Source organism: Podarcis cretensis, assembly GCF_951804945.1.
Source record: "Podarcis cretensis genome assembly, chromosome: 5".
Taxonomy (NCBI): Eukaryota; Metazoa; Chordata; class Lepidosauria; order Squamata; family Lacertidae; genus Podarcis; species Podarcis cretensis.
The window spans coordinates 66,144,734-66,167,043 of NC_137174.1; the positions used below are offsets into that span (position 1 = coordinate 66,144,734).

The 22,310-nt window shown below is 39.6% G+C and overlaps 1 protein-coding gene and 2 long non-coding RNA genes across 5 annotated transcripts in view; 2 read left to right on the forward strand and 1 right to left on the reverse strand.

Annotated features, from left to right (window-relative positions):
* Window positions 1-16,469, forward strand: LOC307216773. 2 transcript variants are annotated; one of them, XR_013839300.1, is made up of 3 exons: window positions 1-407; window positions 6,751-6,855; window positions 15,795-16,469. It is a non-coding gene; the product is annotated as an uncharacterized lncRNA (long non-coding RNA). The 2 variants fall into 2 exon arrangements; XR_013839301.1 differs by having other exon boundaries at window positions 6,754-6,855.
* Window positions 14,849-22,310, reverse strand: part of SEPTIN2 (septin 2) — a 15,767-nt gene continuing 8,305 nt past the window's right edge. For both annotated transcript variants that reach the window (XM_079977297.1, XM_079977298.1), the window contains exons 5-13: window positions 22,168-22,291; window positions 20,757-20,891; window positions 20,502-20,619; window positions 19,281-19,382; window positions 18,841-18,986; window positions 17,819-17,902; window positions 17,628-17,685; window positions 16,478-16,590; window positions 14,849-15,021 (exon numbers count right to left, since the gene is read on the reverse strand). In XM_079977297.1, coding sequence (XP_079833423.1) covers window positions 16,486-16,590; window positions 17,628-17,685; window positions 17,819-17,902; window positions 18,841-18,986; window positions 19,281-19,382; window positions 20,502-20,619; window positions 20,757-20,891; window positions 22,168-22,291 — 872 coding nt within the window. In that variant the 3' untranslated portion in view covers window positions 14,849-15,021; window positions 16,478-16,485. The remainder of the gene's footprint in view (window positions 15,022-16,477; window positions 16,591-17,627; window positions 17,686-17,818; window positions 17,903-18,840; window positions 18,987-19,280; window positions 19,383-20,501; window positions 20,620-20,756; window positions 20,892-22,167; window positions 22,292-22,310) is intronic.
* On the forward strand, window positions 16,607-17,636 carry LOC307216778. Its single transcript, XR_013839305.1, has 2 exons — window positions 16,607-16,670; window positions 17,441-17,636. It is a non-coding gene; the product is annotated as an uncharacterized lncRNA (long non-coding RNA).

Below are 22,310 nucleotides of genomic sequence, written 5' to 3' on the forward strand. Positions count from 1 at the left end.
GGCTCCAACGGTCCTCTTCCGCGAGCCCCGAGTCAGCAGCCTCGGCGGTGGGCGGGACCTGCTTACTGGGCGGGGCTCTTCACTCCCGGCTACGGGTGGCTCGAAGGAAGAAAAGCGAGCGAGGCGCGGCGGCGGAGTTAACAGCCTTTACCGGAGGCTATTAAACTGCCACAGGCGCCACCATAATAAGGGCACTGAGGAGTAATGGGGCCAAGCGAAGGACCTCTCTCCTGACTGCCTCGGTCAGAGGCTGCCCCATAACCGCCTCCGCGCTCGACCCCACGGGAGCCCTTCTCCGGCCCAACTGCCATTTCTGTCCCCGCAACCACACCTCGCTCGTCAGTGCGAAGCTGGATCGGGTTGAACCGGTGAAAGCGACGAGATTTTCCTGCCAAGCTTCTTTACGTGTAAGGGAAAGTCACGGCAGCCACTCCCTAGATGCCTGAAGCTCTTGGGGATGTGGGGGGTGGGGGTGGGGGAGAATGAGGTGTAGAGTAAAACAAAACTAAACTAAACTAAAAAAAAACCAGACACGACGCCTCTCTTCGCAGCTGATGCAAAACAAAACAAAAATAAAACTCGGGAAGTCTCAAACGTGTTTGTTGTAATGCATGGCCCACCCATACGTTCAAAAACTTGAGACGGCAAACGTATGTGAAGTTGCGCTTTTGTCTTTCACAACTGCGCACTCAAAGCCCAAGAGAAGTTGAAAAGCATTGGCAGTTTTTATGTAGCGTCAGTAGAGTTTTACACGCAACTTGCGGGAGGAATACAAAAACCGCTTTAAATTAAAATCGTGAACGTCATCGGAAATAATTGCCTTCCTTGATTAGATCAAGCAGGGTATGATGATCCTTATACCCAGTTTTCTTTCTCAGTATTTACAGGGGGTATAATGCTCCTGTAAATGGAAAATGCAAGGACCTTTCTGCACAATTATTTCATATTAAAAACGTGTTTGGCATGGGACAAATGACAGCATGGATCAGCCCTTCAATTTAGTTGTAGAGGAAGATTAAGAGGAGGAGTTTGTGGAACAAGTGGGTTTACAGGAGCCTAGCTTTGTAGTTTGATCCTAGGTAATGCATCAACCCATACCTAACTGATAAGCTAGGGAAAATAATACTTATCATTCAAAATAATGTGGAACATTCTTCCTGTTGTGGATGACTATCCCTTTCCCCTAAGTGTCTCTGACAACATTTCCATAATCCTATTGCATAAGCAATATGTACTTTTCAAGGGTGGTGGCTTGATATATTTGTTTAAAGCTTGCTCTATATGTTCCTGATAGTGCTAAAGAGTTATTATCATGTTTTGAAGTGTGTTGCTCAATGTGTGTTGGGGAAGAAGGGACAGAAATCCCAGATCTAATGAAACAAGTGTGTATTGTACTATTTTTGTTCCTTTTCTGAAGAGGTACAATGATGTGCATTTTATCCAAACACTTAATATACAAAATTCTATTAAAAGCTGGGCTCTTTTTTAAATCAGAGAAAAAACTTGGTGACCCATATTTACATATACATATACATATACAAATGGAAACAATCAGGTTCTATCAACACACTTCAGATATGATGGCAAGATTGCCATCTTTCACATGTATTATGCAATAATAAGTCCAGACCAAGTAAGTTTGCAATTCAAATTATTCTTACAAGTGTATCTTATTTTAATTGTTAATTAGCCAATAGGTACCCAAAAGCTTATATAAACCAATGCATGATGTTAACTTTTAGAGGCGTCTATCAGATGTTTAGGGCAGGTGTCCTCCATATATTTTAGTCTATAACATCTATCTTCCCTGACTTGGCTGTGGGAGATGAGGCCAGTGGAAGTGATAGTCCACAGCATCTGGAATGCACCATACTGGTATCAGTGGGTTAGGGTGCCAAAAAGACAGTGAACAACTTCTAAAACAATAGATGGCTTTGTTTAGGGGTTTTCTCTTCTGCCAGTTTTGACACACAACATAAAAGGACTGCTGAATCAAATCAAAGACCTGTCTAGTACAGCATCCTGTTTCCCACACTGGCCAACAAGATGCCTACAGGTAGCGCACAAGCAGGACATGAATAGCCCTCTAATGCTCTTGTTCTCATACAGCTTGTATTTATAACACGTAGTATCTAAACTTAGAGGAGATTGCTTATAGCTATCTATATAGAACCATTACTATTATATCCACGGTCAGTGAGCCTTTCTTTGCCCATTTACAGGTATGGTTTGAATCCAAACTGCATCTGCAGCTGGACTGCAAAAAGGCTTGCTGAAATTACTGATCAGCTGTTCAGCGGTTACAGGGAGTCCTTTTGAATTATTAATTTTTGACAAGAGTTCTAGTCAAAGCCTTTTGAAAGTCCAAGTATATAATTTTTACCAAATTTCCCCTATCCACATGCTTGTGAAGACTCTCAAAGAGCTCTAAAAGGATAGTGAGGCAGAGCTTTGTAGAAGCCATGCCATGTTGATTCTACAGCAAGTCTTACTATTAAGTATGATCAATAATTTTATCTTTAACTTCATAGAACCAACCTCTTTTAAACACTGGTGCCACATAGATTGCTTTCAGTTCTCTGTCATGGATGCCAAGCTTTGGAGCGAGTTACAGATTTTTGTTAGAAGATTGAGATTTTAATCCTTCAGTCTTTTTAGAATGCTCAGGTGGATTCCATCCAGATCCGGTGATTCGTTTTCATTCAAGGATCATAGGAGTTCGGTGGTTGCATCAGATGGGATAATCCAGACTCACCCATATATCATTACAGCTTCCATTTTTTAAAAAAAACAACAACCCTAAACTATCTAAACCTTTAACTTACAATAGAGTAAGGGAAAACATGCAAGCTCTGTTCTGTCCAATTGCTGAGTAAGACAATCTCACCTTAGCTCTCAGTGTCATTGCTAATGAATGTTAAAACACCAAGGTGCTTAAAACACTAAGGTGACATTTATTTTTAATTATTTTCCTTGCCCAGAATGAATTATAATTCTAGTATCAATTTAAGTGCTTGCTCCCACCTCCCACATCAAATAAATGAGACTCTTTTGCCTGGCTTTGTGTCTGCATTTCCTGACTGATACAGCAGCTAATGTAGTAAACCTTCTTAAGTGTCAAGGTCACTGTCTAGGGCAGGCCTGCATAGCTTGGGACACACCTAGCCAAATGCAGCCTATTTGATATGTACTGTGGCCTGCCAGGTTTGATAATGTCCCCTGTTTTTGCAGTTGCATACTTTTTCAGGCCCCCGGTGGGTCACAGTACATAAATTTAATGAGCTGTATTCAGCTTGGTGGGTCAACAATGTAGTGGGCCAAGTTTAATTTTACTTCAGTTTGTATCATGAGTTTAGTATCGTTCCTTTTAAAACTGAAGTTTAGGATCTAAATTGTATTAGTGGGTGGAAAGACAACAGCAACCATTAGAAAGTGAGGGAGGAACATGAACATTTGAGAGAAGCAGAATTCCTTAGAAGTGCTAACACCCTGTCATTTGTGCTGTTTGAGAGAGACTGCCCTTTGGCCTTCTGCCCACATGAACCAATGTAGTTTTCTGAACTTAAAAGAGTATAATCAAAAATTACTGAGGTTTATGTTACTTGCACTCAAAATGTCCAATTTAGCATTTTCTAAGGACCCATGTGCAGATGTCCTACTTGTGGTGAAAGCTTCCTCTCCCCATCACAGCAGCTCTATGTTCTTGATGAATGGCCAAGAACAAAAGTCTAAATTTTGCACACCACGTGGTCCACCACCACATGGTCCACACTGAGGAAGGGTGTGGTGGTATTTAAAGCAACACCCTTGTGTGTCTCTGTCTGTCTGTCTGTCTGTCTGTCTAGCATGAGAGGGAAAGATTTATGCCCGAATTTGCTCAGTCTGTCTATGACTTGAGGACTCTTTGATACAGGGCACAGAGAATGAACTGAGGACCTATGGCACCCACACAACTGTGCTACTAACCACAACAGCCTTCCGTGGCAAAGGTGCAATTGGCTAAAGTGGCAAGTGTTCACTCTGTATACAAGAAGCATCAGTGCTTGCAGTGGTTCTCTGTAGTTCTCAAGGTGCCATGGGGCAATCCCTTGCCAGCATTTGAATAATTTGCATATCAAGAAGTGCCACTCTTCCTTGTGTGAGGCAGAGGCTTGATGCCTGTACTCTCAGCTTGATGTTGGGATGTCTTCTGTCCTTTTTCAGTTTGCTTTGACCTGAGAGAGAAATATAAATAAAGAGAAATATTAGAACCTGGGATCATTTAATGAAGCTGAATAATGGGAGATTCAGGACAGACAAGAGGAAGGATTTTTGCGCACAGTGTATTTTCTTAAAAAAACAACAGTGGAATTATCTACTGCAAGATGTAATCATGGCAACCCACTTTGATGGCTTTAGACAAATTCATAGAGGAAAAGGCTATCCGTGATAGGTAGAACGAACCAACTCCTGCACACCCTAGTGGCACAGCCAGTCTTACTAGCTTAAGCCTACCCCATTTCAGACAAGCTTGCAAATAAATGAATGGAAAATTTGTAGAAACCTCTGTAAACTTGTTGTTCCATTAGTCAGGGAGAAGTTTGCACAAGCAGAGCTGGGCAGGTCAAATTACTGAAGCTTGAATAACTAAAATTTTTGCAGGGCACCAGCAGCCACTGGTTTTTAAAAAAACAAGAAATATGTCTATTCTAAAAACAAGTTCCCATTCTTTGGAGCAGGGATGGGAAGCTCACAGGCTGCACCCTTGCTCCTCAGATACTGTATTTCTATATCTCACCCCCACATTGGCCTTTTAATAAAAACAAACATTGAAATCTATTTCTTGCCCATTCTTCATCCACACAGTCCTTGCTAGCTGATTTCGTCTCTGAATCAGGCACATCTTCCATTTAAAAAGGTTCTATCCTTTCTGTCTCTTGGGTGCCACCATTGATGTCACCTTCCACCATGAACACCAAATATCTCCCCCACTAGTCTTTCTCAAGGGAAGGGCTAGCAACAGAGAATGGGCTGGGTGGGTACCACTGTTGGAAGCTGTTCCAAGCCCCTGACAGCAGTGGTGGCCAGCAACTTTCCCACAATGAGCAGAGCTGTGTCTATTACATGGTGATGGACCATGGGGAAGTACAGTGGTACCTCGGGTTACATATGCTTCAGGTTACAGACTCCACTAACCCAGAAATAGTACCTCGGGTTAAGAACTTTGCTTCAGGATGAGAACAGAAACTGTGCTCCAGTGGTGTGGCAGCAGCAGGAGGCCCCATTAGCTAAAGTGGTGCTTCAGGTTAAGAACAGTTTCAGGTTAAGAACGGACCTCCGGAACGAATTAAGTACTTAACCCGAGGTACCACTGTATAGGGAGGCTAGAGAAAGGGAGACAGGCTGGCCAGCCCCCACAAAAAGGTTCCCCACACTTGTCACAATGACTCTCAAATCCATTATTACATCCCTTGCAACTTATTTCATACTAGACCAAAGCAAAGGCTAAAATAAGGCTATTTTTACACAAGCTTGTAAAGAGTAGGATGGGACCACTTGAAAGCATCAGTGAGAAAATTAAGCAAATGCATAAATAAGAAGCTAGCACTGTAAAGGGAAGGGGTTTGGGAAGACTACAAGAAATGAAGGAACAAATTTAATTTTTAAAGATGTAAGAGATAGAAACACCCCCTATATCATATACATACATCATATTATAGTTAACTGTAAATATAACTTGTTCTCTAAGCCTTTACTGTGCAAGTTAGCAACAGGGCCCATGTAAGAAGTTATTTTGAATTGTATTGTGTAGATACCAACAAGCCCTACCTACTTTTATTCGATGCCTCAAAAAGTATATGTATTTTATAGCAGCACATAATTATTTTCTTTTTAACCCTTTAAATATTGGGATCATATTTAGTTATATTGTTGATAAAATGACTATTATTGCAAACTAACTGATTTTAATTGTACTTACTGGTGATAAAACAGGTTTATTGTTTTAGCTAGCTCTTATAAGAAAAACGTCATTCTGCAAATATACTGCACTAAGCACAGATATATGTTGAAACGCATACATGCTCTGCAACGTCTCTTTCATCAATTTTGAAGTTCAAACGCCTTGTTACTTCCTAAAGAATAAGCTTACAGAATATGAAGCAAAGAAAACAAGGCAGAAAGACCCACTCAAGTGATCAAAACAAAGCTAGCAAATAATGTATAAACAACTCTTGTTCAAAAGGAATAGACCAAACAGAAAGGGAGGAGCAGCAGCATTATATGTAAAGGATGTGTATATTGTGACGAGATCCAAGACCTGGAGCATGGAAGGCAAATTGATAGTAAATGCGTAAAACTTTTAGGAGAGGAAAACAGCGGTGACCTTACTGTGGGTGTCTGCTATAGATAGACCTCCAAGCTAGACTGAAGACTTCAATGATGTTGCTGTTGTTTAGCAGTTTAATCATGTCTGACTCTTCGTGACCCCATGGACCAGAGCACCTCAGGCACTCCTGTCTTCCACTGCCTCCCACAGTTTGGTCAAACTCATGCTGGTAGCTTTGAGAGCACTGTCCAACCATCTTGTCCTCTTTCAAACATTCAAAAAGGAGAAATATTGTAGTCATGGGAGATTTCAACTACCCTGATATCTGCTAGAACTCAAACTCTGCTAATAAAGTAAGGGCCAACAGATTCTATTATTATTATTATTATTATTATTATTATTATTATTATTATTATTATTTGTATATCGCCCTTCAGCTCCAGAAGGTGGAAGAAACAACAAGGGGATCATATATCTTGAACCTGGTCCTCACCAAAAGGGAGGAACTGATGAAGTGGAAGTACTGGGAACCTTGGGAGGAAGTGGTTGTGTCCTCTTGTGTTTCATGATACACAAGCAAAGGAAAACTGAGTGTAGTCAGACATGCACTCTGGACTTCAAGAAGGTTGATTTCAAAAAGCTTAAGGAACTACTGGGTGAGATCCCATGGTCAGAAATAATAAAAGAGAAGGAAGTCCAAGATGGTTGGGAGTTTCTTAAAGATGAAATATTGAAGGCAAAAATGTAGACAATTTCAACAATAAATAAAAGTGGGGTGCATCTAAAGAGCTGAGATTTAAGAATGGCATGTATAAGAAATGTAAGAAAGAGGAAATCACTGAGGAAGAGTATAAACGAGTAGCCAACAGTTGAAGGGTCAAGTAAGCCAAAGCTCACAATGAGCTTAGGCTTGCAAGAGGTTGTTCAACTATGTTAGGAGCAAGAGGAGGAACAAGCAAGTATGCAGTAGGTTCTCTGCGTGGAGAAAACTGAGAAAATTACTTTGTGATAACAGAATAAATGATGCAAAGAGGAAGCTGCAGCCAAGATAGGAAAAGAGGTGGTAAAGGAACACCTAGCTACTTTAAATGAATTCACATCTCTAGGGCCTGTTGAATTGCACCCAGGGGTATTAAAGGAGCTTGTGGGTGCAACTTCAGAGCCTCTGTCTATAATCTTTGAGATTTTTTGGAGAACAGGTGAGGTCCCTGCGACGCTCATCCAACAAAGTGTGGTATGTTGCTCATGTGAATGGGGGACGTTGCAAACCAAATCTTTTTAAAATGTGATGATGTATCGCCCTCTTGTGGGAAGGATTCCTGATTGCATGATACCAGAGGAATAAAACAGTATTTCACATTTACTCAGTCCCACTCTACTCAATGAAGTTTACTCCCAAGTCCTACATACTGTACAGGTGTGCAGCTAAATTTGAGTTCTGGCACCAGTGTAAATTATATTAGTTGGCATCTGTCTGTCTCAGGAGATAATGGAGGAGTGCGCCTTTGTGGGGGTGAAGTTGGAGAGCTACAGCGCTGGCTGTGGCTGTAGAGCTCAATATGGGACAGATGTGTTTTGTTTCAACTGGGGCAGAAGAAAGGGTCCAGTTGTGCTGCTGCTGCTACTGTTTCAACTCTTATCCACTGTTCATATTCAGAGCTTGCACCATGCTGTGGGAGAACAAATCCAAAGTGGAAACTTCTAATTTTAAATCAAATTGTTGCATGCTAGCTATATATATTCAAATATTTGCTTCATCACTTTACTTGGGCTCCCAAACTTGAAGCAGTAAATACAATGCAAGTTGTTTTTTTCTTATTGTTTTATCTCAAAACACTTGCCTTTTGCCTTCATTTTGTCCTGCTTACATTCTTATCTGCACGCAGCACACTGGCTCCAAGTTCAAATATATTAAATTGGCACAAAATTGTGCGAGTTGTTTTAGAATGTATGGGAAGGAGAGTCCTGTTATGAGAATAATACTAAGAACAGATAGCATAAGCTTACATGACCTTGAATGCAGTTAGTACTGCTAAACATATATATATATATTACCAGATGGGAGAGGAAGGCAGATCCTCCAGCTGAATCTGAATTATTTGTATCCATTGTTCAAAGTACAAGCTACCAATGAGTTCAGATACTACTGCATCATTGGGTTGTACATAGGACACTGTTCAGCATACAAATATCAAAATTTCCAGAGAGAGAACTTACCTTTCTGTTGGAATGTGAAATGCACCAATACCTCAGTAGGTTCTCTCCTGGTTCATTTCCTTCCTTGCTCCATTGCATTAGGGCACGGTTAAGGAGATAATGAGAAAACTGGTCAATGTGTGAAAAATGAGCTCCTTGAAGCAGAAATACTGGGCAGAGCAGCAAACCTCAGCAATCCAGATTCACTTCATCTCTTATCACTGTAGCTGAATGGCATTGTGCCAAATGTACCCTTATGAATAGCTGTGTGGCACGTATATTTCCTAAACTTTCTGCTTGCACAAACAGGAAATTACCACGCCAGTGGCAGTGACAAGAGTTGGGGCCTCATATGAACATAAACTCCCTAGGTGTCATGCATAAGCATTTCAACAGCATGATTATTTCTCCAGGAGCTTAGTCATACATTTATTTTGATCCCTCAGATTTCTACAACACCAGAAAAGTCCAGAAGCAAATTTACTGTTGCACGATAGGGTGCTTTTGCACAGTAATTGGGTTTTTTTTTTTTAAAGAACAAGGTTCACACACCACTGAGCGCAACCTCTGTTGCTTCTTAGCTGGCATAATATAACCAGCTAATTAGAGGGCAGAGACAAACAGAAAAGGGAATGCCTGTTTTTATGAATGGGAAAGACTGAAGTTGCTTCTCATACACAAATATTTGTTGGTGTGGACAACTCCTGTCTCATTTTACTGGGATGAAAACAGGTTTAATAGCCAAATGTTCAAATGTGGACAAGTCCATACTCTCAGTTGAGTATAGGATTGTGGCCATAAGCAATTATTTATCCAACGACAGGAAAAAAAGATTCCACTGCTAAATTGCTTCCCCCTGTGACTATTGTTTAAGCTCTAAAGAAAAGCCTGGAGCGAGTTTTTCCATTACTTAAAGGCTGGTAAATTTTTAAAAGGTTACCTCATCTGTAGCTAGATTAAACTAAACAAACTTTTAATCAACTAAAGAGAAACATGTTTAAACAAGGAGTCTCTCTAAACATTCTCTTTTCGCTCATTTGGTATAAGGGTCATGGAAAGAAAATTCAATACTACAAAATGTAGGTAGGATTACTGTGAGGTTTAAGATTCTGCTCTTAATAATCCAGGTTTAAAAACATAATGCAGACTTTCACCCCTTTTGTTGATTCAATATATGGTTGGTAATTGCAGAGCTATTACTGTGGTTTATTTTAGATATCAACATTTCTGCAATGCTCAGCATTCTCTGCTGTTTGATATAACAATCTATGAAGAAGTAATAAACATGTGTATGTGATAATGTAATTGCTGAACTAAAGTTCACAAATCAATTTTGATTTTATTTTTTTTGCAAAAACCCTTTGTTTCTTATATATCATATATTTAATTTATTCAGGCTGCAGTTTAGTGTATCTTATTTGGGATTAAGCCCCATGACATATACTGGGGCATACTTTTCAGGAAGCAGATACAGGATTGCCCTATAATTATTTTCTATAGTGAGATTCTGTACAATCGGAGTTCACTGAAATTCACAGCTTTGCCAATTCCCCCCCAACTTTTGATAATTAAAAAATATTAAATTAGAAACTAAACACTTTTCAGATGAGATACTAAAAATTATAAATCCTCATAAATTTTGGTCAGGGTGCTTGAACAAGAACAGATCTTTGAGGCAGGAAGATATAAAGGAACACTGATCAATGAACCACCTGCAGGATCTGAAATATTGGTCATATCAGCTACAGTTTAAACGCTCTGAAAAACTTGTTTTTCATTTGTGTTCCTTTAAGTCTCAAGCATCACAAAACATGCACCCTTTAATGGGCTGCCCGCTTAGGCAGATCCCCAGGTCTAGGGAAGGTAATTGAGAAAGGCTCCCATTCATTTCCATTTTAAGTTTGTCCTCGATACCTCCAGTGAAAGCTACCACCTTTATTTACTGTTAAAACGAGAGAGTGAGAGGGCTTGACTGCAGTAAAGGCAGGATGGGGAATCTGATTTGGCCGGTGGACCAGATCCTTATCCAAATTTGATGTCAATATCCTGATGTCACAATTCTATTTTCTGCTGCTGTTGATTGCATCTTTGTTTCCTGCCTTTCAGTATTTTAAGCCCATGGGTGAAGCTGGAGCTTCTGACAGGGTCTCATGGCAGCTTACAGATAAAAATAATACATTCTCCTTGTCAGACACCTTACTGTGTAGCCAGATTTGGGCCTTCTACCACCACTTGCAAAAAAAGCATGCAAATGCAACATAATATACTGCAGCAGAGGGCCCAATCAACTTACGGTATAGTTGGCCCCCAAATTCCTGTTGGCATCCTTGCAAGTACTGATCACACCATTCTGAACATAAATGGACCTTGGAATCTAGCAAGCTGGCATTTCACCGAATGCAAACATTTTAAATAGAACTGTGTCTCTCAACTTCAGATGTATCAACTGTGTCTTCTCAACTTCTCTTGTGAACCCAAGAGTCTGTTGGATCAGTCCAAAGGCCCATCTAGTCCAGTTCTAACTGCGGCAAACCATTAAGCGCACTTTCCCCTCCTGTGATTTCCAGCAACTGGTATTCAGAAGCATTACTGCATGACTGGGGAGGCAAAGCATAGCCATTGTCACTAGTAACCACTGATGGCCTGACACTCCATGAATTTGTCCCAATTCTCTTTTAAAGCCTTTCAAGTTGGTGATCATTACTGCTTCTTGCGAGAGTGTGCTCCACAGTTCAACCATGAGCTGCATGAAGTACTTTCTTTTATCTGTTCTGAATCTTCCAACATTCAGCTTCACTGGATGTCATAAGAGGAAGAAACTTTCTCTATCCACTTTCTCCATGCCATGCATACCCCTATAAACTTTTCTAAACTAAACAGTCTCAATTGCTGCAACCTTTTCTAATGGGGAGCTGCTTTATCCCCTTGTTGATTTTGATGAACCTTTTGCACCTCTATGCCTTTTGAGGTGCACTGACCATTTACTGCCAGTTTAAATCCCCATGAACACATATTTCCCCCCCAACATGCATCACTTTACCCTTGTTTACATTTAATTCCATTTGCCATTTTAACACCCATTCACTCAGTTTAAGCAAGTCCTTTTGGAGCTCTTCACAACCTTTTTAACAACCCTGAACAGTTTAGTATCACCAGCAAATCTGGAACTGCTCACCCCTAACTCTAGATCCTTTATGAACTAGTTAAGAAGCACAGGTCCCAATACCAGTCCTTGAGAGGGACTCCACTTTTTACATCACTCTATTCAGACAAATGCTTTTAAGTACTGAACACAAGTTATTTTATTTCACACTCTCACAGAGCTATTTAGAGAAGCTTTATCTTAAGCAGCAAAACAATTTTACATGTTTCATACAAGCATTTGTTCATTCTTAACTTATCCAATGAATTAAGCAGACACACCCATTATGATTTATTATTTTTATTAATAGTCTTGGCTAGTGTTAAAGTGTACAGGAAAAATTATATGTTAATATTGTCATACAAAAATTAGCCCTTGGAATATCCAAATATTTTAGAAAAATCAATAAAAAGCGTAATAATATACTTGTAAAATTGTTACTTTTCTTGAAGAAATGGGTTCTGAAGTTCTGCAGACTGAATTTTTTAAGCTTGCTTCAAAACAGTCACATCTCTAAAGATACTCAACTTTTAATAAAAAAAAATCAAATAAGAATTTTTGTAACTATTTAGTAACTAAAATTTAGCAGTTTGGACGGTTACAAGTGATCTTTAAAAGCCAAGACATTTCAAAATACAATTCCACAGGTAAAACCTTAATATGTAATGAGGTTCTAATCAAAGCAACCAACAAACACATGCAGATGAACATATGGAAGAATTTCATAGATTATTTAATGAAAACAAAGGTATTTATAATAAAATGTTAGATTTATACTAGTTATTTGGCACACACTACATTTTCACAACTTTGCTAATACTGAAAAATTACCATCTCAGTGCTGTATGGTTTATTATTGTAGTAACCTCTTATATAAAACATGGATATTGTGTGAACATGTTCTTGGCAAAATAAAGTCCCTTGAAGTGTGTTCAAAATAAGTAGAATAATTTAACCCCAATAATATTTATGTAAGCATATATAATACAACCATGCTCTATGGGACACGAAGAGATTTTAGTCGCTACTTTGGAAGAGGAAAGGAGGATAAAAAGAGATACCAAACTAAACTTTGTTTCATTATGATCACATTTTAGTAAAAACAGTTTCCTAGAATATTTTAAAACAGGTTTTGTTGATTCTACTTAGGATATGTACATTCTGGGTTAGACCCAGACCTCTGAATGGCACTAAAAAAATTCCAGGGGAAAAGGAAGGGTTGGGGGAGGGGGGTGGCAATTTGTACCAATTCCCCCTTCACCACCTCCTATCTACAATCTGAACATCTACTCTGAAGAGTTGGTGGGAGGGGCTCTAGAACATAGGGGGAGGCATGGAAGGCTGCAGGAAGGGGAGAAATCAGCAAAAATGTCTTCACCTCTATGTGGAGTCCTCTGTCACACAGCCCCTTGCATGTAGGGCTGCTCTGGGTTTAGCCCTAGGCTTCTACATTTCTCTTACCTTTCTTACAAATTATATTTGTAACAAATCCTATTATTATGATCTGGGATTTTAACTTGTTTATGTGGAGTTTTAAGTAACAGTTTAGATAACATGGTAACATAAGAGTTAAAGGTAAATTATATATAATCATTAGATATAGTGTCAGAATTACATGACGATATCCACATTCAGCCTTTTGGCACTGGGTGTACTGTTTAGTAACAATATATGCTGCAATAGCAATGGCTGAATTGAGCGGTATGTCAAATAGAGCCCAAAACAGGCTGTTTTTTGTTTTGTTTTTTTAAAGAAAGCCAGTAGCATACTATGAGATTTTTCCCTTTTGCACCTCCTCTGCATACATTTTTCAATTTGAATGTTCCTTCACTTATGGCAATAAAAACTAAGCTGAGAGTAAGATCTTATTACCGTTACCAAAAACCAAGTAAATGAAGCCTTGCTTCAAGAACAAGCATCTGTTTTCTTACCTTACCTCTAGGATAAATGGGAAATGCAATTTAACGATTAAGCAGGATCACTTCATTTTTTTAACTGCAAATATCTATTTCTGCAGAATTGTCAAAATAAGCCACCAAGTTCACATGGGGTATTTCCCTGCTTTACTTTTAATAATCAAAATTATTGCTACTTGCTGGGACCAGCAAGCTTTTAGGCTTACTCTGTATGTACATCTTCAGCTTGATCTGTCATTATCTGCAAACCCATGCAAGAACAATAGCTTTCCTCTGTTCTCCTTAACATACTGTATATACATTACAATATAAGGACATGAAACATATCAGATTATCAGAATAGGGGTGTGAAAGCAACCAAGAGCAGGTTGTCAGCACACAACCTACAGATTCACCCCAGAGTTCCTGTTGTTCCTTAAGATGAAGACTAAAAGGATGTGTTTGTTTTTAAGCACAGTGCAAATGCCCATGCATGGAGATTTTGGGGCTGCAGATAAAGAGGCTACCAGCAGTAGCCATTCTCCTGACTATGGCATCCTGGCTGTCCCTTTACTTACAGAGTATGTGCCCAAGACTGGTCTATCATGCTACTTTTAAAAATATTTGACCTTTTTAAAGACAAAGTCCCTGAAATATTATAAGATTTGCTTTCTAAACTGCACAATGCCTTTAAAAACTATATTGGTTTTTCTTAGATAAAAACACAAAAGGTTCATGTGCAGTAGTTACTTGAAAAAATGACTACAAACCTTAGAAAGGTAGGGCAGTGCAGGAGTGATACAGGCACAGAGTTCTATATGCTACTAAATATAAGAAAAAATGGCACTGAAGAATTCCATTTTGTCACGTACATTGTTACTGGATCAGCTACATGCAAAGAACTGCATCCCAAGGACCAAAAGTTCACTCAAGGCTTTAAGTCACAGTCTTCTCCAGCAAAAGCTCCCAGCACTTATCTTTCATGTGAGCATTAAAAGCCATATGATACTTGTGGGGATGGTGGTTTAAAGTAGTCTTAAAACTGTATGCACATTAGCCACACTAGGGTATCAAGGAAGGCTGTGGAGGAAATTCAAAGCTTTTGCGGACTTTGGACCTCAAGATTGTTATCATGATCAGTTGATTCCTTCAGTGCAAAAAACAAACCCAAAATAGTGGTAGTAATCCATATTCAGATGAAAAATATTAGCTAGGAAGTATATATATCTTTGTAGCCAGTGTAGTAAAATCAGCTCAGTAGAAGAGTAGTAACCAAAGTTAAAAAAACTATCACGTTACACCATAACATTAAAATATTGACTATGTTTTAAGTTGTTTTCAAATGAGGCATTACAGAAATGACAATACAGTTGCACATTGAATGTGAATGGACCTCCCAAGTCACAGCAGGATAAGCATCTCTCCTCACAAAATACGTCACTGTGTCACAAGTCTCAAATGGCTCCAATTCATGAAGGTATCTGCCAAAATGAAAATATTGAAAGGCACAACTGTTATTTAATTTACCTTTACATTTTGAAATTGAGCTGTAGTGCAAATACGAATTTTGAAATAGCTTCTCAGCCATGAATCTATAGAGCAGCAATGCTCAAAGTAAGACTCTTGCTACAAGTATTGCTTTTAAAAAGTAAGAGTGGCATGTATGTTATATCTGTGCTTTATGCCATCAAAGTGACACCACTATAGTTCTCCACTAAAAAGTTGTAAGCTATAGTACATGTAAACTCTTTTACCATGTAAATTCCTGTCAGGCAGGTTTCTTCCACCATATTCACTATTCCTGCCTGAGTGAACCAATTTTTTAATAAGACTAAAACTGTGGCTATCAACCCTATTTTAGCTTTTGTCCTATCTCTCCCCCACCCCCACCCCACCATTCCCTTGTTTAACTATTTGATTCTTCTTCCTTATTTTCACCTTCCAGTTGTAGGTGCATGAAGTAAATGTACGAAGTTGTATGTCTTAAGTGGAGGAGAAAAATAAATTGCCCCCATTTAGTCTATAGTACAGGGGTTTAAATCTCCTTCTCCCTGTGTTGTTCCCTGTTTAGGGGAGCTTTTAACGTTTGATGCATTACTGTATTTTAATATTGTGTTGGAAGCCGCCCAGAGTGGCTAGGGAAACCTAGCCAGATGGGCAGGGTATAAATATTATTATTATTATTATTATTATTATTATTATTATTATTATTATTATTAAAGTAACATGGGTTGTTCCATTACTACATATTCAGCACAACATATCTCTATTGCCTCAAAGCCAAAGACTTTCTTCACTTCTATTAAATGTAGAACATTCCCATGTTCAAAGGTAAGAGAGCCACTTCTATTGCCGAACTTCTCTATTACCTCTGTCTCTCCCTACTACTAGAATACAACCCCCAGGAGGTTCTCTGCAAAGGAATGAGGCCCCCGGGACTGAAAAAGCTTCTGCCCCCTCCACAGCTCTTACAACATTTCCAAGCTGAGGAAACGAGGGCACAGTACTAAGGTGCCTCCATGTTTTCTCTCTTCCTGGTCTTAAAGGCCCGATTCCATGTAGGGCACAATGGGTAGTGGCATGTGCAGCCCTGCAAAATTTGCAAGGCTAACTTAGAACTACCACATTTCTGACACTGCAGCCCATGGGGGCTATCCAGGTGCTGCTGAACTGTAACCATCACCAGCTTCAGTCAGCATGGCCAATGATCAGGAATGATGGGAACTGCAGTTCAACAACATATGGAGGGCACTGCATAGGCTTTGTCTAGAGCAGGGATAGCCATATGCACTTATATGCAAACTAACACAAGCATGTAGAAAGTACTACACAAAGACTGATCCAGAAGTCAAAATGTGTATTTAAGACACACAACCCTGCTTTTCCTGCATAGCAGTATTTTACTGATAATAGCTTTTCTATTAAAATGTTTCTTACCAAATAATTTAAACTTTGTGCCCATGGATGCCATCACTGTCTCCTTCTCCACCATGCCTCTGCATCTGCATCTGTGCTTGCATTCTTGCAATCATCTCTTGCATCCGACGGAGCTAGAAGAAAATGATACAATCTTTACTGTGTTTTTATTCTGAAAATATGGCTCTTCTGCAGATGTTGTTGTTTTGCAAAAGTGAGTATAACAAATTGCTTTCTTCCTTCCTCATTACAACAGACTATGGTACTCATAGTCGCAAAGTAGTCTCAAAAAATAAAAAGCAAGCATTTAACAGGTAGCCAAATGATTAAAATTCATTGAACTCAGTGCTATTTAATCACAATTAAATGTACATAGGACCACAGCCTTAGTTAATTTGAAACGTACAAATGAAAGCTTGCAGCTGCAATTTCTATTAAAGCTGCAATAATGAAGGTTTCATTTATGTTTTTTGGAATCACAATTTCTAATTTGTGTGTCTGCACAGAGTGCACAAGTAAAATGAATATTTAATTTAGCATTAAAAGAGCAAGATGGGAAACTTACAGAGTTCAGCCATGGACATTCTAAAATGAAAACTGCTAGACAGAAAAGCTATGCTCAAACAGAACACTAGGCCATGGTTTAGAATAATGAGAATGAGCTGCAGTGAACTCCAGACTAATTCTCCTCCTACTTCACTTCTGGCTCGGCCAAGGGGAGATTGGAAGATTCTTTTTATGCTTCATATTAACTACAGCTGAGCATGGCATTTGAACCCTTAACTGAAGTTAATTTTAGCATTAGTTAGTTGAAATAAGCTATTTTCTTCAACTGAAGTTTTTTTTCCCCTACAACAAACCATAGTTAAGATTCATTCTTTGTGCTTGTTTCACCACTAAATGAAGTGTATTGAACAGTAAGCACTGGACAAAGTACAAGATTTACTGGACTCTGAGGCACCAGTTAACCTTCTCTTTCGATAGAGCATTCCCCAACCCTCTGGCAAGATATGTCTGGGGCAGAGAACCAGATAGGTCTTGCATGGGTAATATATATCTGGGCTTCAATAGAAGTGTGACTGCCTTTGTCCCCTCAAGAGAACACGGAAATAAAAGAAAAAGATCAATTGTGAGGTATTAGATGTATTTTAAGTAAAAATAAAATCCTTACTTCAGCTTCCTTTTCCAGCAAGATTTGGTCTTTGTTAACTTCTTCATCTTCAACCTTCCTATATACAGGGAAGGAAGAGGAACAATTAGGCAGAGAAATAGCTTTTTATTAGATCTTTTTGAAAGAAAAGTATCACCACCACACATCAATGCAATTCAATGGAACTGCAGAAACAAAGAAGAGGTACCAACCTGCCACCTTTTTTAAGTCTTTCAGAACGGAAATTTTCATAGTGAAGGTCTTGAGTAACTTCCTGGAGATCCTGCATGTGAGTGCTGGAAAAGCAAAGAAGCACAATGCTATATATAGTTTGTGACCAAGAGCTAGAATGGATGTGAAGGAATTCTGGCAAAAATATGCAGTGTGAGGAAAAGGTTGGGGAGCAGGAAAAGCTGGGAGAGTCTGAGGACTGTGCTTTTATGTTCTGTAGGGGAAAATCATCCTGGACAACAGACCTGTACAAGATGCAGAAGTCTTACCCATTGATCACCAAGGCTAGCTTTTCACACACAGTTCTGAACATAGTTTATGCAAATTAGCAAAGCTAATATCGCACCCACACTATAAAGTACATGGCCTCACCCAAAGAATCTTGGGAACTGTCATACCCTCAGCCCTGTCCAGTCCTTCTTAGAAAACTACACATTTAAAAACTAACTTTAGAAGAAGTAATGCAATGTAAAGTTATAGAAATCTGACTGATGAATATTCATTCTGGACAAAATAACCATGCTAAAGACAACAACATCAATATCATTTCCATAAACCATGCAGTTAACATATTCAGCTCATTTTCTTTTGTGGTCCAATTTCTAAACAGTCAGGAGAAAGGATAGGGCAAAACAAACCAAGCAAATTTATGTAAATTCAGCTAATGCTTTTAAAAGCACATTCCCTATATGGCTGTTTGACACTGCAGTATAGGGAGTTTCAACTTTTATATTGTTTGTCAAGATTAGCTAACTTGTGCAAGGCCCAAGCCAAAAGTCAAATCTAACAGCAAAATTTCTGGCAAGATTATTTCTAGAATTGCCATGTGGTACAGCATTTAAAGAGAGTGATGATTCTGAAAACTTCTGCCCCGTGAAATTATTTTAATCCTGTTACTAATCAGGGAGAGATACTAAGCCTCCTTAAAAGTTCTTGTTGAATGTTTATGTGGGGAAGATGAAGTAACAACGGATAAAGTAACGAAGTAAAGTAACATGCTTACATTAGCATGGTTCTTAGCTTTAAGAAGTCATTATGCTCTGGGTTCTCCACTTCAACAACTCCCCAAGGATAGAGGCGACCTCTAACCTTTTTGCCTTTGGCCTCAATCAGCTGATTGGATCCCACTACACAAAATGGAATGCTGGTCTGAAATTAAACAGGATAAAACATGTTACAACCATATGATACTTTCCTATGCAAGTAGTTCCATAGCAATAACCACCATCTCAAGCATTCAAATGAAGTGGTCAATTACTTTATTAGACATGGGAGCTTAGGAGCATAAGTTGTGTAGCTGAACTGCAACAGAGGACAAATCTTATCTGAAGGTGATTCATTTACAACTTGAGGACAAATGGGAACAGTCTATAAAGAGGCGGACATACAGCATCTGATCCATTCAATGCATCACTGTTTTTCCACCACTGATACAGGTTTTACCTTCAGAAGCCTGGTCTGTTCTTTAAAGTCCTCATCCTCATCTGATTCAGCATCAGGCAAGTGATATATCTTGATACTATGTTCTTCAATTTCATCTAGAATCTGAGCATAAACAAAAAAACAAAACAAAATTAAACAAAAAACAAAGGCATATGGGCCAAGCTCAAAGGCTGCAGGCTGTTATGCCAAGCCCTGACTTGGAGTGCAACAATTAATAATAATAATAATAATAATAATAATAATAATAATAATAAATTTATTTATACCAAAACTTCAAACATTAAAAACTTCCCAAAACAGGGCTGCCTTCAGATGTCTTCTAAAAGTCGGATAGTTGTTTATTTCCTTGACATCTGACAGGAGGGCATTCCACAGGGTGGGAGCCACTACCAAGAAGGCCCTCTGCCTGGTTCCCTGTAACCTCACTTCTCGCAGTGAGGGAACCGCCAGAAGGCCCAATGACTCCCTCGAGAACAAACTAGATCTCCCATTGACAAAAGACTGTCTCTAGCCTTAGAGATCCCAAGAGCCTCCCCAGAGCCATCTCCAGGGGATCCCGCAGAGATGCCCTTTGCGTTCTTGTCATTTCAACCAGCAGATGAGCCATTAGAAGAGTCTGAGGGAGAGGCTGACCCATCTTTGTCCTCAAGAGCTCAAGTGTCTAAAGATTCAAGTCCAGGTCACAGACCCACAATGAAGTGTGTTTCTGAGAGCCCTAAGACACCTTGTAACTTGGAAGTAAAACCCCAAGTTGGGAGTAAGGATACCCTTAAAGACCAGCAGCTGGCCTGTAACAACCCTTACTTTGAGCTTCCTAGATGCTGGAGCAGCGCAGATCTCTAGCTCCCTGAGTTATCTTGCCTAAACTAGATCTCCTTGGCTGCTGACTCCTGATTCCTCCTGATGCTGACCCTGGATGATGTTTTGGACTTCAACTGATTACTCATGCCTGACCCTGTCATGTCTTTGCCTTTGCATGCTTGACTTATTCTACCATTGTTTTGTAATTTCATACACCAGACTGTAGCCTCCTTGAACTCTGCAGACTTGGGGCAGTCCATAGACTGCTCTTGCTAAAGCTGGGCAGAGGTGCAATAGGGCTCCCCCCCCCCCCCGCATCCCTCCATGACCTCCAAGCAGCTACTGAAATTTAAAGCTTTCCTTGGAGTAAGATTCAACATGACACGAAAAACTACATCTGAAAAGTTTACCAAAACTTACTCTTTTCTTCAGTCTTTCTCGCTCCTTCAGAGTAAGAGTATCGGCTTTTGCAATTACAGGCACAATATTCACTTTGTTGTGTATGGCTTTCATGAACTCAACATCCAAGGGCTTAAGTCTAAAAATAATAACGTTAGAATTTTCAGTTATTTACATAGTTTTTTAAAAATTAAAAAGCCTAATATTATGCATACAGATTAGGCCACTGTATAAAATATTTTTTTACTACAAATCTACAAGAACTGCTATACATACCCATGACCAAATGGTGAAATGAAATAGAAGCAGCAGTGAACTCTATTGTCTACAATATGCCGTCTGTTCAAACCACTCTCATCATGAAGGTAACGCTCAAACTGCTCATCAATATAGGATATAATGGTCCTGAAACTTAAATAAAATATCACACTTATGTAAACATCCCTTTTCTGCAATTCTGGGCAATAGTTGCTTATGTCAAATCAAGCAATTATTTAGAAAGAGAAGCATAAAAAAGGAATGAAACCCTTAATAGTACTTTAAAGCCACTCCAAAAAAGTACACATGTACCTGCGTGTATATACATATAAACAAAATATGTATATCCACCAAATATAAGACTCCAAATGTATTGCTCAGTTGATGGTAAGGTTGAGAAAGGGCTGACGTATCCTCCTGAGGATTTTTTTTTTGGGGGGGGGGACAGGGGAGCACTGACAATTGATTCCTGCTGTTGCACGAAGAGAAGATTTACCATCAGCTGAGAAACACCCTTAAATGCAATCCTATGCTTATATGACAGAGGTCCAAGAAAGTTAGGAAATGATGAAGAGATGCACACTGAACTGTGGAACTGGCAATGAGCACAAACAAAAACACAGTATTTCCAGCCAACAGATGCTAAAGAACAGAAGTAGAAGCTGTCTCAACACAGCATGCTGCACTATGAGGCTGCAAGACATTACTTACAGAATGAAATCAGGTTTTGAAAGAGGACTTGGTGGAGTGGGAGAAAATGGAGGTCCTGATCACAATTAAGTTTTTCAGTGCCTGTCCCAAACAGACCTATTACATATAATCAGTCAGTAGATTTATATACTGCATTTTCCAGATTTGATCACAAAGTGGTTGGAGGGGAAAAACCTATGCTAAATACACTAACCAATACATAAAGGAATAATAGTTCGGCAAGTGACAATTCATTCAAAATATATCAAAGGAAATAAAGTTGCCAACAAGCCAATTAATGAATTCGAGAACTGAACATCTTTGAGTACACATTTTTGACCTATGGTCAAGTATAAAGGTAAAGGTAAAGGTACCCCTGCCCGTACGGGCCAGTCTTGACAGACTCTGGGGTTGTGCACCCATCTCACTTAAGAGGCCAGGGGCCAGCGCTGTCCGGAGACACTTCCGGGTCACGTGGCCAGCGTGACATCGCTGCTCTGGCGAGCCAGAGCCGCACACGGAAACGCCGTTTACCTTCCCGCTGGTAAGCGGTCCCTATTTATCTACTTGCACCCGGAGGTGCTTTCGAACTGCTAGGTTGGCAGGCGCGGGGACCGAGCAGCGGGAGCGCACCCCGCCGCAGGGATTCGATCCGCCGACCTTTCGATCGGCAAGTCCTAGGCGCTGAGGCTTTAACCTTTAGCGCCACCTGTGTCACATGGTCAAGTATATAACATACCAATCTCGACAATTGATGGCATCACCGTATCCTGGTGTATCTACCACAGTTAGACGGAGCTTTACACCCCTTTCCTCAATTTCAACTGTTGAAGCTTCAATCTGCACAGTCCTTTCAATTTTCTCTGGAAAGGAAACAAAATT